At 33.9% G+C, this 18,750-nt stretch overlaps 1 protein-coding gene across 3 annotated transcripts in view; it reads right to left on the bottom strand.

Moving 5' to 3' along the window:
* htt (huntingtin) overlaps nt 1–18,750 on the bottom strand; it is a 595,026-nt gene that overhangs the window by 525,114 nt on the left and 51,162 nt on the right. For all 3 annotated transcript variants that reach the window (XM_085807902.1, XM_085807903.1, XM_085807904.1), the window contains exon 4: nt 5,920–6,059. In XM_085807902.1, the coding sequence (XP_085664028.1) occupies nt 5,920–6,059 (140 nt within the window). The remainder of the gene's footprint in view (nt 1–5,919; nt 6,060–18,750) is intronic.

Here is an 18,750-nt window from a genome sequence, read left to right as displayed (position 1 = left end):
TTTTAATTGTATAATTTCTGCATGCCAGCTTACCAGATTTAAATTGATGATCTATAGTCCGGAAAAACCCCTAATCCGAGATCGCCAAAGTCCCGACGAGTCTGGATAATAGACTTTGTACTGTATATATACATGTCAAGCAAACTGCTATATGAGCTGAAATATAAGATGTACAACTTCATAGAAATTTGTGTTCATATTTAAATGAATTTGTAACTAAGCTGCTGTGTGTTTTGTGCACACCCAGGAGTTTAACGGTCACATTATTAAGAATAATAAGTACTCCATGAAAAAATATAAATTCCTATCAAATATGAAATGTATTTTAAACACAATAACTTCTATTGCACGAGTAGTGAATAAGGCACGCTTCACAGCACATAGTTCCTCTAATCCTTCTGCATTTAGGACTACTTATCATTAGACCCAATCAATTACCAATGATAATTGCATTCCATCAATGTGCAAAGTCACAGTATTAATGGACAGCTCAGGAATAGACAATTACAGAAAATATTTTGTCAAAAGGATCCAGACCAGATATTTGATGCATTATGCACAAGACCAAGTGTGCATTTGCTTTTATGTGATACAGTAATTGTTCCGTCTCGGTTAGAATATTTATGTCTATTTGTACTGGCTTAATGCTTGCAGCGCCACGTAATGTTAGTGGCGAGAGCCCAGTACTAATCAGTAAGCGATAGGGATGCACTCGGTCCACACTGAGTCTCCGCTCCTCTGCCTGAACAAAGCGGCAGTCAATTGTTAATTGTTCCTTACTCACTCTTTGCCCGTTTAAGCAGCATTGAAAGAAAATAAATGTTGTTAACTTTCTCAACTTGACTTTCATGAATTAATATACAGTCCACAACTACCAACTGCTATCAACATTTTGGTCCTAACCGACCCGAGGAAAGAACAGCAACTATGGATAATATAATTACTTTGAATAGGCAACGCGGTTGTCTCAAAAGCAAAAGTCACAAAACTGGAACACTCTCTGTGTGACTTCGTCGAAAATGAAGAAAGTGAATCATTTTTAGAAGTGAAATTGCAATCACTATCAGGAATAAAGTGATCCTTGGATGAATTAAAACAGAGGTACTTCAATCTACCAGCAGACGTTTCCATAGAGGAATCCTGTGAGATTATTGAAGGACTGGAGGACGATCTGGAGAAAATGGAGGTAAGTCTCAAATACCTCCTTTCAAAATTAAAATCAAAAGTTAATGCATTACCAGTACGTAAAAATACTGTTGAAAATATTAATGTTAAATTACCTGACATACCTTTACCTCAATTCTCGGGAAAATATGAAGAATTTCATGATTTTAAATGCCAATTCATATCCTTAATTGCTGAAAATGAGAAATTAACTGAAACACAAAAACTTTATTATTTAAAGGCTACTCTTAAAGGAGAAGAAAAAAATATTGAGAATTGCGAAGATACATATCAGTCACTGTTTCAAGCTTTAGAATTAAGATATAAAAATAAAAGAGCGATAGTGGATAGTCATATTCAAAATATTTTGAATCAAGAAAAAATTCAGCAGGAATCACCTAAGGAACTTCGCCGATTATTAGATAATACCAAACGCAATCTACGCGCCTTAAAAACGTTAGAGTACAATCTTGATAGGCTATCTAATGCAATTTTAATAAATATTCTCCTCCAGAAAATTGACAAGGAAACCCGGAAGCAATTTGAGCTTACCTTAAAATTTAAAGATGTTCCATTACTCGATGAATTTTTAAATTTTCTTGAAAACCGAACTTTGGTACTAGAAAGCATTCATAAAAATATGCCTATCAAATTTCCTCCTAAACCCAGTATCGGTGCAAAACCAAAAGGTTTTGTTATAAATTCAATTCCCTCCAACTCAAAAAAAAATGTATCCATTGTAAAGGAAACCATGCCCTCTTTAAATGTAGTGCATTCAAACAAATGAATGTTGGAAATAGGCTCATTATCGTCAAAAATAAAAAAATTATGTGTGAATTGTCTAAAAACTCATTCCAGAGAATGCAATTCAAACTTTTCGTGCAGCCACTGTTTCCGAAAACATCATTCCCTTCTCCTTATGGACAATGACCCTCAGAGTCCAACGGACACACCCTGCTTTCCTCCAAACCAGGGGAAAACAAACCCCTCCGAAGAATCTTCGGTTGACAATATACAGCAAGCAGGACATAGTCTTGCATCTATTTCCGGTGCGGGAAATCCTGTTTTACTGAGTACTGAGTGGTTATTTATGTGACAAATGTGTTTGGGCAGTGCTGCAGAATAAGAGCCTTACTGGACTGTGGTTCGCAAATGAGCCTCATCACCAAAGAATGCGCAGAATTTTTGGGTTTGAAAACTAAACCCATCCGAACGCACATTTCGGGAATAAGTGGTTCAGCTCATTCAATCAAAGCGAAGATTTTAGCCCATATTTCAAACGAAACAGAGACTTTTTCTCACAATTTAGAATTATGTATTATTCCAAAAATAACAGATGTAATTCCTTCGTCACAACTGGATATTTCTAATTTAACGATACCGCATGACATTAAATTAGCAGACCCTAACTTCTATACACCTGGTAAAATCAATATATTGATAGGAAATGAACTATTCTTAACATCTTGAGGGAAGGTAGAGTTCAAGCGCTGAATGGAAACATAATATTGCAAAACACAGAATTCGATTATTTAATGACAGGGGTTCTACCTGCTGTTAATAATCAATCCTATTGTTATTTGATAAAGGAATTAAGTCTCGATAATGCAATTAAGAAGTTTTTCCAATTAGAATCCTTCCCGGGAGATGGTAAGGAAGTCGTAAAGAATGAAAAAGAGATATTTTGCAAAAGGCATTTTAATGAAACATACTCGCGTCATAAAACAGGTAGATACATAGTAAAATTACCTATGAAGGATGATGCTACTTCTATGCTGGGTTCATCTAAAGAAATTGCTATTAAGAGATTGAATACAATTTGGAATCGTCTTGATTCTAATAAAACCATGGCTAATTTGTATAAGGAATTTATGAACGACTATTTAAGCTTAAATCACATGGAACCTGTTATGCCCGTGGATAACTGTGACACTTGTTACTACATTCCCCATCACGCAGTTTATTGCCCGGAGAAAACTTCAACTCGATTAAGAGTTGTTTTCGATGCATCGTGTAAATCATCCAGTGGCTATTCGCTAAATTCAATTTTATTGAACGCAGGCAGAATTCAGGAAGATCTTTTTCCTATAGTTTCCAGGTTTAGAAAACATCACTTTGCCTTTAGTGCCGATATTAAGCAAATGTATCAACAAATACTCATACATCCATCGCAAAGAAATTTACAGAGAATTGTTTGGAAGCCAAGCCGCGAGGCCCCAGTTCAAGTGTATAGGTTACGTACGGTTACATACAGCACTACTAGCGCACCCTTCTTAGCCATGAGAACCTTAAAGGCATTGGCAGCTGATGAACAGGACTATTTTCCCAGGGCGGCTGCGGTCACATCTATGGATTTTTATATGGATGATATCCTGACAGGAGGAAATACTTTAGAAGAAGCAAAGGAGCTTCAGTCTGAATTAGTACAAATGCTTCGTCATGGAGGTATGGAGCTACATAAATGGGTGGCCAATCATCCTGAGCTGCTGCATGATATTTCAACACAGGAATATTCCTTTGAATCTCAAGAAAGTGTAGTGAAGACGCTAGGAATGCTCTGGAAACCGAAGGATGATCATTTGACTTTCAAAACAGCTGTGAACAATGAAGATAGCTTTACTAAACGTCAGGTGTTATCTGAAATAGCTAAGCTTTTTGATCCATGTATGAGAAAGAACTGAAACAATCATCAATTCCAGTTCTGACTTTGACAATGAATGAACATTTTATAGACTTTTTTTTAAAACTTTCCAATAATTTTCCTAAGCTAATCAGAATTCTCAGTTTTATTTTCAGGTTTATCTTAAATTGTAAATCCCAGGATAAGATGCAGGGATATTTAACTATAGATGAGATTAAAAAGGCTGAGGAGTTTCTTATACGACATGCCCAATTAACTGCCTTTAATCCGCAAATTACAGCTCTTCGACGAGGTAAACCTATTCCTGCACAAGGTAAGTTAAAAGGTCTTGACCCTTTTCTAGATGAGAATTTTCCGCCTTGCCATTGGGCCTTAGGTAGAATTTTAGAGACAATCCCTGGTACAGATGGTAAGGTACGTGTAGCTAAAGTTAAAACTGCTTCAGGAATCTGCACTAGATCTATATCAAAGATCTGTTTATTGCCAATGTAATATTCAAATTTCTACTGACTTTATATATATTTGTGGAATCAGTTTATACATTACAAGAATTTAATAATGATTATATGTTTAAAGGATTTGTATGGCTTATTTTGAAATGTATGTGTATTGTAACACTTTTTATGTCAACTTAGTATATATTGTTTGCATAATTACTATTTTCAATATTTAAGGTTCTTAAACTCCATAATTCAGTTTTAGATCTGTAGTAATCTGACAATTATTTATGTGATTATCAGTTTTGAAATATTGTGATTTGTCACTAATTAATTAATTGAAATTTTTGTATCAAATTTCAATGCCGGGCGGAATGTTTCGTCTCGGTTAGAATATTTATGTCTATTTGTACTGGCTTAATGCTTGCAGCGCCACGTAATGTTAGTGGCGAGAGCCCAGTACTAATCAGTAAGCGATAGGGATGCACTCGGTCCACACCGAGTCTCCGCTCCTCTGCCCAAACAAAGCGGCAGTCAATTGTTAATTGTTCCTTACTCACTCTTTGCCCATTTAAGCGGCATTGAAAGAAAATAAATGTTAACTTTCTCAACTTGACTTTCATGAATTAATATACAGTCCACAACTACCAACTGCTATCAACAGTACTTTAAGGTACCGCTGTGTGAATATAAACCAAAGAAAGAAGGATGACATTGTAGGCATGTTTTCGTGGGTAACTTTAGAGCCAATTATTACAGAATAATTCCTTTGTTATCAGTTACTCATTTATGTTACTGTCAGTAATTTATGTTATTTATATTAGTAACTGTCAGAATAACTAGTCATTCATTTATGTTAACTGTAATCCTTGCCGGTCACTGCCATTACCAACAGGCACAGTCTGTACAAAAATTTTTGACACCCCTAGAGAAAAGAAATTTACGGGCACTTCTTTATATTATCTTTGTATATCACATATAGTAAAACCTTCTTAGAAAAAGTATATATAATGCCAGATGATTTAGGCCTTCTCTATAGGAAGCTATCATTGATCTACCTTTAGAAATCTGATTTTCAATATCAATACTCTTGGAAATACTTGTCGATTTCAGAGGTTCCCCTTTATTTAAAATATTCAAACAGTACATACTTATTTAATATTAAACAAAGCAATCTGCTAAAATCAAAATATTGAAAAGATTTAACAACCTTTACTTTCTTTGTTTATGAATAAAATAGGAACTCTTTAACAAATCACCTAGTTTTGTGTAATGGTAAAATCAACTCTATCAACAGACAACAAACTATGCCATTGCTGCTTCATTTAATACCAAGTCATCCACATTCACCACACATAAACTCAGTCAAATATTTATGGTTCAAATTACACAAACAGGCATCACTGCTATTTCGAGATGTATGGAAAATTAAGTATCTTCTACTGAGATTACAGTACTAAAAAGCAACGATACTTATCACCGTTTCATGGATGCATGGTTTTCATTCTTTTAGGGTTACAGGAAATACAGTCTATTAGGTAGGTGGCAGTAATGTTATGGTTCTTAAATTTATAATAAACTTATGTCCTAGAAAATATATTAAGACAAAAAACAATAAATTAAAATAAATTAAATTACTTTTATGCAGTAATTTAATTTATATTTAAAACTACAAACCTGCATTTTTGAGGTCTCATCAGATGGCAAATGTCACCAAATCTACTCAATGCTGCTCGAAGACTGCGTGCAGAACCATCTTTTTTAATTTCTTTGAACAGTTCAACTAATAGCCGTCCTAAATGTGAATCTAAAAGAGTCTATAAGAACATCATTAACATAACTTATGTTTGTAAAGCATTTATTTTCTTGATTAACTAGCATAATAAAGTCTTAATCAGATAGTATGAGGGGAGATCAAAAGGAACACTCTCATAAACTTGAATAATATAAATAACATAACTTAAAAGTTAGAAAAGAAGGAAAACTTCAAACAAGACTACAAAGAAAGCACACTAAAATTTTAAAACACTAGCTTAAAATGAATGTAATTATTTTGCAGCTTAGCTCTTTCAAAGCTTGAAACATAAATACTGTAGTAAAATAATGCCCATTTTACAAAACAGGTGAACATTGCATTTAGGTGCTTGTGTAATACTGTATTTACAGACTAAGCTGCAAATTAAATGATGGTCTTTTTCCTTTGAAAATGACCAGTTTCCATATTTTTCAAATTTTAATCAAAAACTTCATTGATAAATATGAATTGATCAAAATACTATTCCATAACTGTGCCTTTAAATAAAAAAAAAACTCATTTATAACTACACTAAATATAAAAATATTTTTGAGATGTTAGTTTGTAAAATAATCTTTTTGTATTAAACATACAACAAATTAGCATTATTTAAATTGGAAACCTTTTTAAGTATTCACAGACCTTAAAAATAATTTTCCAATGATATTAAAAAATTAAATACAAAATAACATTCATATATAATTTAAAAGTAGGAATGATGTCAAAAATACATTTAAAAAAATGCATGCGAAATTTAGAACTGGAAAATGACATATTGGATGTTTAAGAGCCAATAATAATTTTCATGGTCTAGTTCAGTTGATAAGATGAACATGAAAGTGGGATATTGCACAAAAACGGAAATGATAATCTCAATAGCATATTATCATAGACTGAATCTATGATGGCAGCCAGGGCTGATGTCTAAACTTTTAAAAAAAACTATTTAATTTGATGTCAATGGTTCTGGTTTGCTAAATGCTGTGGAGGCCTAAAATATGACAGTTTCACTGCTTAAAAGCCTATTCTGTAGAATTTTAAAAGTGCCTTTATAAACTTCCTCCAGACCAGTGGTTCTCTGGTTAACCTTCAAGAAAATCTAAAGTAAGTGCTGTTAACCTTAGAGAAAATCTAATGTAAGTGCTTAGTGTTTCATTTCTAGACAACTGCCTTTCGTACTGTTTTTGACTATGTGTGGTTTCGATTTGTACCCTCCCTTTTTCTAATTTTATCAATTCTTCAAACTGTAAGCTCCAGATTACAGAGATCCTATAACATCTTACTATCCTGTCTTAGACAACTTTTACAAGTTCATTCTCCTTGGCCATAGGCACTCTGCCATTTTTTTAGTTTGTGGCACTTTATAGAAGCTCCGTTTTGGGATGAATTCCCCCCCAAACAATACAGTTCATCAAAACAGTTAAAATAATTAACCTATTAACAATATTTCAAAGGTTCACAGTTGTAATTTTTTTCCTAGTTTCATATTCTTAGAAAGGGTACATTGGATTTAGTTACCTGATTTACCAGTTCCACTTATAAGAAATATAGTTTGCTATTGCATTAATTTTGAGATCCATGCATTAATAAAGGCTTAAACATAGCACAACTAGTCACATTAATGACAGACAACACGAAAAACCTATCCTTGAAGCCTGCATTACTTATCCTGCTTTTCTTCAGTACGAAAAAATCCTGCTTACTTAGCAATTTGGAATCTGAAGCTTACTGAAATGCGCAAAAGCGGCAACCCTACTCCAAACTCTTCACTAACCATTGCCAAACAGCTGGCAATCCTAAAAGTCAAAGTCCACCCATCCGAGAAAACACGAGTAGAGTTGCCGTTTGGTATAGCGCATTAATAAGAGAGCTCTTGGAGCTGTTTATATAATATCGGCCTTGATAATAAGGAAGTGCCACAGATAATTGAGATACTTTGTTTTCACTGCTTTTTGCTAAGAATTCTCCAAACAACATGAAAAAATCAGCACAAGTTTCTTGCAAAACACGTTTATTCTGTCTTAATATCATTGATACATTTTCCCTTTTGTCACAGGCTTTTTACGGATATTTAGCCAATAAAATACATGCCAACTTTGTAAAACTATGCATCAGAAGATTTTTGAAACCATTTCGGAAAAAAGCATAAAATAAATTTTACAAATAAAGCTAACATACATCGAAGTATTTTGAAAAAATTACACACACACACAAAAAAGCACTTGGGAAAATTAGAACAAATTAAAGTAATTTGAACATAATTACAGTAGCTCTTTCATTTTTGCTAAAAAGTAATTAAAAAATTCTGCTTTGTGATATTTATAACTTTGTTTAAACTTCAGCATCTAGATATTTGAAAATCGCAAAAATGAAACATAGACATTTTAAAACATGACAAATGGAAATAAAAATAATTTAATGTTACTGTTCTAAAACAAAAAATTTTAATATGCTGTTGATATTTTTATGACATTGTAATGACATTTTTATATTTGTTAAAATAATCGTCATGATATTCACGAATCACCACATCAAAGTGTTGATTAATCACCAAACGTAGCAATGCAAGGTTAAGTTATTTGAATATGGCAAAGCCACAAGGGCTATCTGCCTAACAGAATGGATGACTTTATGGAGTATTTTCTAAAGGAAACTGGTCCTTATTCAACATTATACATGGGAAAAACTGCAGCAGCTCCCTCAACGTATAATATTATCTTTGTTGTTGAGAAGTTTAATTTCTCTACATTGGCAACAAGGAAAAAACTTTAAAAAAAAAAAGAGTTTGCATTGATGTTGTAACATCTTCTTTTATTATTGTGAATTAAATGTGCTTAATCCATTCTGGAATTATCATTTAAGTTATTAAATTAGCTCACATATTGACTCAGCATAGCATCCACAACAAAACCACGAAAACCAACCACGTAGCCAGCTCGTTCGCCTGGGATTGAATACAAACCAAGTTAAAGCTATCCTTTGTATTTTTTTTTTTTTTCATTGCTTGACATTGTGCTTTAGACTAAAATTGATGTTATTATTATTATTATTATTATTATTGTGTATAATAACAATTGATATATTTAAAAGTCCAATTAAAATAAAATGCTAATAAGGAATTTTGCTATCAAAAAAAGAGAATGAGAAATATGGCTAAATGAGGATATACTTAAGACTATGAAATTCCTGTTAAGTTGAAAGGTTTATTCATAATATTGCAAGCTTTCATCAAATAAGCATGCAAACATTTAAAACTATTACATAGTTATTGTGAATGTCTATTATGGAAATACATATATAATTTTAAGTAAAAAAATTAAGGCAGCATAATGAAGGTGTACTTAATGTAAATTTGCACAATCACAAGTTCATCTGTTTAACCCTTTAATTCACTCTAATGAATTAACTCATGTATGCTGAATTAAATTATAACTATGCACATGAGTAACTACTCTAAAAAATTTTTAACTTTTCAAAATCTGCTCACACAGATATTACACTGCCCAAAGTAGAAAATGTAGAATTACGAAGATTCGGTCATATAAATATGCAAACTTCAGGGAACACATAGAACAAGTCATGCAGATAATGCAAGATGGAAGCAGGTCACGTGATTATAGTGTGAGATAAAAGGGAAGGAAAAGGAGGACAAACCATTATCCTTGCACTACTATTCTTTAATATTTTCATTATCGACCACCCAAACAACAGGGACTCAATCATCACCTGCTACGCAGACGAAACAAGTATCTCCGAAACTGCAGAGCATGTAGGTTGTTCAGAATCTGCCATTGTTAGTATTTATGCAAAATGGATAAATGATGGTGAAACCAGCAGTAGACACCAAGGTGTTAGATGTCTACGTGTCATCAAAGAAAAAGAACATCAAAGACTGACCTGCTAGGTAGACCAAAATCTGCGCCAGACAATGGCTCAGCTGACAGCCCAATACAATGCAGGTTCAAGCAAAAGTGTTTTGAAACACAAAAAGATCTGCAGACACTGTTAAATATGGAACTGTGCAGAAGATGTCCACTTGTGTGCCCCTGTTGACCAAGAAGCATTGTCAACTAAGTCTAGAATGGGCCTAGGAACATCAAGAGTAGACCACGGATAAGTGGAAGGCAGTTGCCTGGTCAGATGAATAACGATTTCTCATTCATCACGCTGATATGCATGTCAAGGTACACCATCTTCCAGGCAAACAGTTGCTTCACTCCCCCATATGGCAGGTCATATCACAGGCTAGTGGTGATGGTATTCTGCTTGGAAAGTTCTCATCGGTAGCTCTAGAACCCTTAGTTGTGGTAGAACAGACCATGAAAGCTGCGAACTATCGGAACATAATTGTGGATTAGTTGCACCCTTACATGGCATTTGTTTTCCCAACTGGAAATGGAATCTGTTGGCAGGACAATGCCCTCACATCACAAGGCTAAGTTTGTGTTGGAGCGGTTCGAGGATATAAGGATGAATTCCAATGAATGTCCTGTCCACCTAACTTGCTGGATCTTAACCCAATACAGCACATTTTGGACATCATGGAGCAGCAGCTCCGAGCTCAAATGCCAGATCAGAATATCTCAATTTGCGTGACTGCTGCTTGGACATTTGGTGCAACCTGTCTCCAGTCATCTGCTAAGAACATGTGACATTCATGCCAAGGCGAGTTACAGCAGTTCTGCTGGCCAAAGGTCATGCAATGGGTTATTGAATAGTTAGAAATACTGTTTTAGCTCTTCAGGGAAAATCTGCGATCCATCAGGACAATTATACTCTATACTGCTCCTGCATGGGCAGCAACTGCACGTTAAAACCATCAAAATATTCAAAAATTTCAAAATAAAGTCCTAACAAGAATCACAAATGCTCTCTGGTTTGTCCGGAACCCAGTAATTCACAATCATTTAAACATCAGGCCCTAAATCATGTTTCCAATTTCTTTCAAAATTGTGAAAAGCATAAACACAGCATCATCAAACAAACTAGAAACTACTACTTCATTGTTGAACAACCTCACAAGAGACCCTTCCCTATTCCTCACAACTGTAGATGGCAGATGCTTGTACATAATCAATTTCCTTTCACTTATTTTATTTGTATCATTATATTGTACCAAATAACAATAGGCATTGATTCTCTCATGTGTAACTGTGCACTACCGCCTTACAGTAAATAGTCAGTGAACCATGGAAACTCAGTTCAAAACATTGAACCCAGACAAATGCAAATATTCAAAGACCTGCAAATATTTTGCATTATTTTATTACATTATTATACTTATTTAAATACTGCACTTATTTTATGTAATGCTAAGTTTATGTGAAATGCTATAAGAAATTACTATAAGATATTTTTAGGAGCTACCAACAGAATGCAGAAAATTTTTCTACTTAGTTAGATTTTTAAGTTTTAAAAAATTTTTAAATGCCTTAGGACAGTGATTCCCAACCGGTGGTTTGCGAACCCGTGGGGTTCGCAGTGTTTGCAGAGGGGGTTCGCGAAAATAATTTTAAAAATGTAAACACAAAAATTAAAGAACACACCCACTGTAAAACAGATTGTTCACTGCCTCTTTGTTAAGAAATCTATAATAAATTTTGATACTTTTAATTCTTTTTTCCTTATTTGTTTTTCAAAATTACTTTATCAATATCAAATTATATCAACAATTTTATACATTATAATTTATTCCTCTTATTCAAGTAATCAAATACTATTCCCTTTTTATTACAAACATTTATTTATATTTAAAACATTTTATCAATGTAATTAGTGTCATGTTCTGCTTTATATTTAAAATCATTGCAGCAGTTTTCCTTTCTATGTAATATTTTTTTTTTAACAATACAATTGGAAATAAATATCAAATTAAGGCAGTTTACTACAGATTTTAGAATTAGATACTTGTTCACAACCGGGAACTGGGAGAGTGGTGTTGTATTAACTGTCTATTTTGTCTGTCTGTCCGTCTGTTGACATTCATACATAGGCTTAGCACTTGTAAAGCTTGAGTAATAGTAATACTGTGACTGTCAAGTTCTTGTGTAAATGATTTAATAATTATTAATTTAATTATTATTATAGCTTATTTTTATTATGGATTGATGGTTAAAAACGGGTCTTTTAGAAACGAGACATGATAATCGAGATGATAGTACTGAAAGCTGTAGTGAGGTACTGTTTCACCAGACGAAAAACAAAGAAAATGATGATAGAAAAGGGAAAAAGCGAAAATATGACAGCGACTATCTACAATTGGGTTTTCATTTTACTGGAAATGAGTCGGAATCTAAACCGCTTTGTGTTATATATAACGAAGTTCTTGCCAACAGCAGTTTAAAACCATCACTTCTTCGTAGACATATTGAAACAAAACATCCGATACACAAAGATAAACCTCTTGAATATTTCAAAAGAATATTAGCAAATATCAAAAAGTGTAGCCTTTCTTCTTTCTTGACTTCAAACGAAGATAGTAAAATGGCCCTTGAAGCATCATTTCGATTAAGTTATAGAATTGCAAGATCTGGACAAGTGCATACAATAGCAGAAAATTTAATCGGACCATGTGCGAAAGATATCGCCAAATGTATGCTTGGGGAAAATGCAGCAAAGAAAATTGAGCTAGTTCCCTTATCAAACAACACGGTGTCACGTAGAATTAATGACTTGGCTAATTATGTGGAGAAATAACTTCTAAAAAGAATAAAATTGAATTATTTTGCAATTCAACTTGACGAATCGACGGATGTAACAAATGCCGCAGTCTTGCTTGTCTACGTTAGATATCTTTTTACGAATATTGTTCAAGAAGATGTACTATTTGCAAAACCTTTGAAAACCTACACAACTGGAGAAGCGATTTTCGATATGATCAATGGATATTTTGAAAAGAATGGAATAAGCTGGTCTTATTGTGTGAGTGTGTGTACAGATGGTGCAAAATCGATGACAGGAAAATTTTCTGGTTTTGTGGCACGGGTGAAGATCAAAGAGAAAATTCAATGGACTCATTGTTGTATTCATAGACAAGCTTTAATATGTAAGCGTATTCCTGCAGAGTTATCTACTACTTTAAGTGATGCTGTGAAAATTATGAACCTTATAAAATCGCGTGCTACAAATTGCCGTCTATTCCGTACGCTTTGTGAGGATTTTGGAAGTTTCCACGTTTCTTTACTACTTCACACAGAAGTTAGATGGCTTTCCCGTGGTAAAGTTTTTATGCACTTGTTTGAATTCAAGTCTGAAGTTCAAGCATTTTTTATTGATCATCCGTTTCATTTGTCTTCTTGTATATTTCATGTTCGCTGGCTGCAAAAGCTTGCATATTTAGCTGAAATTTTTTGTAAACTGAATGAATTAAATATGTCTTTACAAGGCGAGGGTGTCACCATTTTCAGTGTACATGATAGAATTGAGGCTATGTTGAAAAAGATCAATTTTCGGATTTAATGCCTGCAGATGAATGAGTATGGATGTTTCGATTCTGTCAGCACTTTTTATCAGAAAATTCAATTAAACTTGACAAAAACTAAAAGGAGTATAATTAAGACACAACAACACGCCGAATAAATACTAATACAGAAGTCAAACAACAAAAATCAGCGTTATACCTACAAAATTTTCACAGGACTAGTTTCGATGGTTTTACCGAACCATCATCTTCAGCTGCAAAACCGCAAATGAACAAGATAGGAAATAATGATTAGATAAGATAAGAAAGCCTGGACAAGAATAAGCAAGTGGCGCCATCTGTTGGCGAAACCAGAACTAAAACATAATTTCTCTAAAAGCCGAAGGCAAATTTGGATTGGAATTAGGATCGTTAACTAGAACAGAAAGATTTTTTTGAATGTGAAATGCCTCTAGAAAATCCAGTTCTCCAATGGAAGATGTTTTTTGAATAATTTTGGCAGCAGAAAAATTGAAAGTGTGATTTTCGGACAACAATGTTGGGCAACAGAAGACTTCTGTGTTTCCTTTTTTCTAACATATGCCTCATGTTCTTTGACGTGAAATTTTAAGGCTCTCTTAGTTTGGCCAATGTAAATTAAACCACACTGGCAAGGAATCCTATAAATACCCCAGGAATTCATATCCGGAATGGGGTCCTTGAGTATAGAAGTTGGAATTTTATTGATGGGAGAATAAACAACCCGAAAGTTAAATTTCTGCAAAATATGTGCAACTTTATAGCTAATTGATGGAAAGAAGGGAATGACAACAGAATTTTTATAATCTCCTAAAATAAGAGTGTGGCTTTTAGTGTGTTCAGATGAGAATTTTTTAACTGCTTGATTAATAATGTTGGGTGAAAAAAGCCCCTGTCAATAGCTATTGCTTTTAAATAATTTAGTTCTTCATCAAGGGCTAGTTTGGAGGAGCAAACTTGAAGAGCACGGAAAACATAGGAATAAAATGAAGCTAACTTTTGTTTAGCCGGATGACATGATTTAAAGTGTGGTGGAAGGCAAACCGATGAAGGTTTACGGTAAACTGTAGTACTGAAGTTGGATGTGTTACGTGTGACCAGAATGTCGAGAAACGGAAGAGAATTGCAAGTCTCAAGTTCAAAAGTGAACTGAATAGCAGGATCAATAGAATTCATTGTTGAAAGAACTTCATTTAAATCATCTTTATTACCTTCAAACAGGGTAAAAGTATCGTCTACGTAGCGGAACCATGCCGGGAAGTTTAAAGTTTCAAACAATTTTGATTCATAATAATGCATGTAGATATCAGCCAGGATGGGACTGAGGGGGCTTCCCATGGCTAATCCCTCAGTTTGCTTGTAATATTTATTTTGGAAAACAAAATGTGTTTGTTTCAAACAGAGTTGAGTGAGAGAAATTAGCTCCTCAATTTCGATGCAAGAGAAATGAAATTCGCGAAGTCTGGTTTCTAGACATCTTAATGCACCCTCCACTGGGACATTGGTGAATAATGATTTTACATCAAAAGAAACCATGAGTAAATTACTAGGAGAAATGTTTTTAACCTTTTTTACAAACTCTATTGAATTTTTTATGGTGTAAATGTTATTGTCTAATAGAGTGGAAAATCTAGAAACTAAATATTTAGCTAAAGGATATGAGGCAGTACCTAAATTTGATACAATAGGGCGGAAAGGAATACCACTTTTATGAATTTTGGGAAGAGCATATAATCTGGCACAATTCGCAACAGATGAGATAAGCGAATGTTTTAAGTTGCTTGAAATGATTTGCGAAGATTTGATCGCAGTTTTTATTTTGGATAAGTCCGAAGGTGAAGGATCTTTAGGGATCGGATTATATGGTCCTTCGTTTAAGAGTTTAGTGACACCATCGATGTAAGTGTTCTTATCCATGACGACTATCTGGCCACCTTTGTCGGCCTTTGAAATGATAATATCCGGGTTAGAATGAATTTCGCGCATTGTAGCTCTTTCTCTCGCAGTTAGATTTGGTTTCAAAGGTTTATTATTGAATTTCACATTATGAGCGATAAGATGCCTAATCATTTCTTTCTGTGAATCTGAAACTTTACTGAACTTGAAAGCTTTTTCGATAGGAGCCAAAATCTTTGGAATCGAGGGTTTACAGGTTTGTGAGAAGTTAAAATTATATTTTAGAATTCTCTCTTGTTCTTCTGAAAGACTAACATTAGAAATATTAACTATTGGCTTGATGTTTACAATGGGAAGATTTTTTGAACTACTTGAACTGGAAAACTGTAAAAGAAGTTTTTCGAATTTAACTGCAAGGGTGTTTTTATGACGGTTAACTGCATTCTCCGTTCTAGACCAAGACTTTTGTTCAAGGGCAGTGAATTTTGGATATGATTTAGCGAGTTCCAGATGAAGCTTATAGAGTTCATGTCCAATTTTGGACAATTGTTGACGTGTATGCCTTATCACGGACCGAAGTAAGGCAAGCTTGCAATTTAACAGAATTCAGTTAAAAAATTCTCATCTCAACACACTAAAAGGCACAGTCTTGTTTTAGGAGATTATAAAAATTCTGTTGTCATTCCCTTCTTTCCATCAATTAGCTATAAAGTTGCACATATTTTGCAGAAATTTAACTTTCGGGTTGTTTATTCTCCCATCAATAAAATTCCAACTTCTATACTCAAGGACTCCATTCCGGATATGAATTCCTGGGGTATTTATAGGATTCCTTGCCAGTGTGGTTTAATTTACATTGGCCAAACTAAGAGAGCCTTAAAATTTCGCGTCAAAGAACATGAGGCATATGTTAGAAAAAAGGAAACACAGAAGTCTTCTGTTGCTCAACATTGCTGGTCCGAAAATCACACTTTCAATTTTTCTGCTGCCAAAATTATTCAAAAAACATCTTCCATTGGAGAACTGGATTTTCTAGAGGCATTTCACATTCATAAAAATCTTTCTGTTCTAGTTAACGATCCTAATTCCAATCCAAATTTGCCTTCGGCTTTAAGAGAAATTATGTTTTAGTTCTGGTTTCGCCAACAGATGGCGCCACTTGCTTATTCTTGTTCAGGCTTTCTTATCTTATCTAATCATTATTTCCTATCTTGTTCATTTGCGGTTTTGCAGCTGAAGATGATGGTTCGGTAAAACCATCGAAACTAGTCCTGTGAAAATTTTGTAGGTATAACGCTGATTTTTGTTGTTTAACTTCTGTATTAGTAAAAGGAGTATATGTGAACATCTGAACTATCTTCGATTAACTTTCAATGACTATTTTCCCAACAGATGCAATATATCCATCTCAAACAACTGGATACGTAATCCATTTGTAAGTTCAGAAACCTCTCTAAAGATACTGGAAAAGAAAAACTCATAGAGTTACCTTGTGACAGTTCTCTAGAAACAATTTTTAAAGATCAATTTTTAATTGACTTCTGGCTCAGTATACAAAATGAATATCCTGTTCTGTCAAAAAAAGCCATTGAAGTTCTATTACCATTTTGCACAAAATATCTATGTGAGAAAGGATTTTCAACATATACTTATCTGAAAGATAAATACAGAAACAGGTTAAATGCAGAACCTGATCTAAGACTGAAATTGTCAGATATTGAGCCTAACTTTGAATTGCTTTGTTCTATCAAACAGCCACAAATATCCCATTAAGTTTTTTCAAATGTAAAACATAAGAACCAGTTTGTTAAATTTATCTTGTTTTCAACTTGTATAGCCATCATTTTAGTCTTATTAATGTTTTATTTAAATGTTTCATGATTAATATAATCAATTATTCTGCAATATGAAAAATATATATTCTATCAAATTTATTGCTTTTTTTTCCCTGTCATTAACGACTACATAGGGGGTTCGTCAAATTTTTTCGGACCTTTATTTTGGTTCGCACGGAAAAAAAGGTTGGGAAACACTGCCTTAGGAGATAAACAAGATGCAGGAGTAAAGGCCTAAAAGGTCACACACTTCCTAATGAAGATCTATGGATGAACCATCAGTCACTGCTCTCTGCTGCTTAGGAAAAGGGTCGGATTTAGACTTGATAAGGCCCTAAGCTATTTGAGATATGGGGCCTTTTATAAGTCCAGATATAATATGTCAGTGTCAAATATGATTTTCGGATACCTAGAGGCTTTTCAGGGGACCCTAAGCTATAGCTTGTACATAAATCTTCAATGCTTAGGAAATCCACAATTTCAAGAAGTTTGATGTTCCAGGAGACACATGTGAATGAAGATTCTTGGACAATGACACCGCAGGCAGTTATGGTAAATGGACGATTTTACAAGGGTTCAAATAATAGGCTTAATAAGCCTGCAATTGCCACTGAAACAGGAGAATGAAATTCCCTGACTTTTCCAGGTGTGTTTCAACAAAATTACAGGCAATCCATGTTGTACGCATTCACTGTGCTGACGGTAAATTAATTATGGTATCACCTCAAAACGCAAAAATTTACCATTTACATACGCCTCATTTGTATATACAGTACAAAGTCCGTAATCCGGACTCATCGGGACTTCGGCGATTCCGGATTATAGATCATCAATTTAAATCTGGTAAGATGGCATGCAGAAATTATACAATTAAAAATATGAAACCGTAATTTATGAAATAAAGAGCAATTATGATCTAAAGGGCATCAAAATTTACAACAAAAAAAGCTTAATATTTATTCATTTACTTTATTAAACATTTCTTTCAATGCAAGTTCTTTAAGTTGCTTTGTTTTTTGTGCTAATACTTTCTCTTTAATTCTTTCTTCTGTGGATCTTGGATCTTATCTTTACAGCTGGCAATAACTACAGAGTTCTAACCAGTATCCTGAAAATTATAACTATTTAAACATTTGCTTGGTTTTAAAAGAAATCAAAGATGTACTTCTAGTACATCATCGCACCAGGCAAAAGTTTAAAATCCGAGTTGAGTATGTAAAATGAGAACGAAAGGTATTCTTCGTCTTGTGCTATGCTGGCGTGGAGGCAGTCAGAGGAGAAGAAAGTTTGGTTTTAAAAGAAATCAAAGATTTACTTCTAGTACATCATCGCACCAGGCAAAAGTTTAAAATGCGAGTTCATGAGTATGTAAAATAAGAACGAAAGATATTCTTCGTCTTGTGCTACGCTGGCGTGGAGGCAGTCAGAGGAGAAGTCATGTGGTCTTGAGAAGGCACCTGGTTGATCGAAATCAGTTCATTAAAAGTTCTTAGTTTAACAATAAAAACACTTAATATGTAATGAATTTCTGTATATTCCTTTAA

This window comes from Stegodyphus dumicola, chromosome X1, assembly GCF_044657685.1.
Source record: "Stegodyphus dumicola isolate Sdum_Otavi_A_Nest chromosome X1, ASM4465768v1".
Taxonomy (NCBI): domain Eukaryota; kingdom Metazoa; phylum Arthropoda; class Arachnida; order Araneae; family Eresidae; genus Stegodyphus; species Stegodyphus dumicola.
This window is presented reverse-complemented; position numbering and strand designations above follow the sequence as displayed.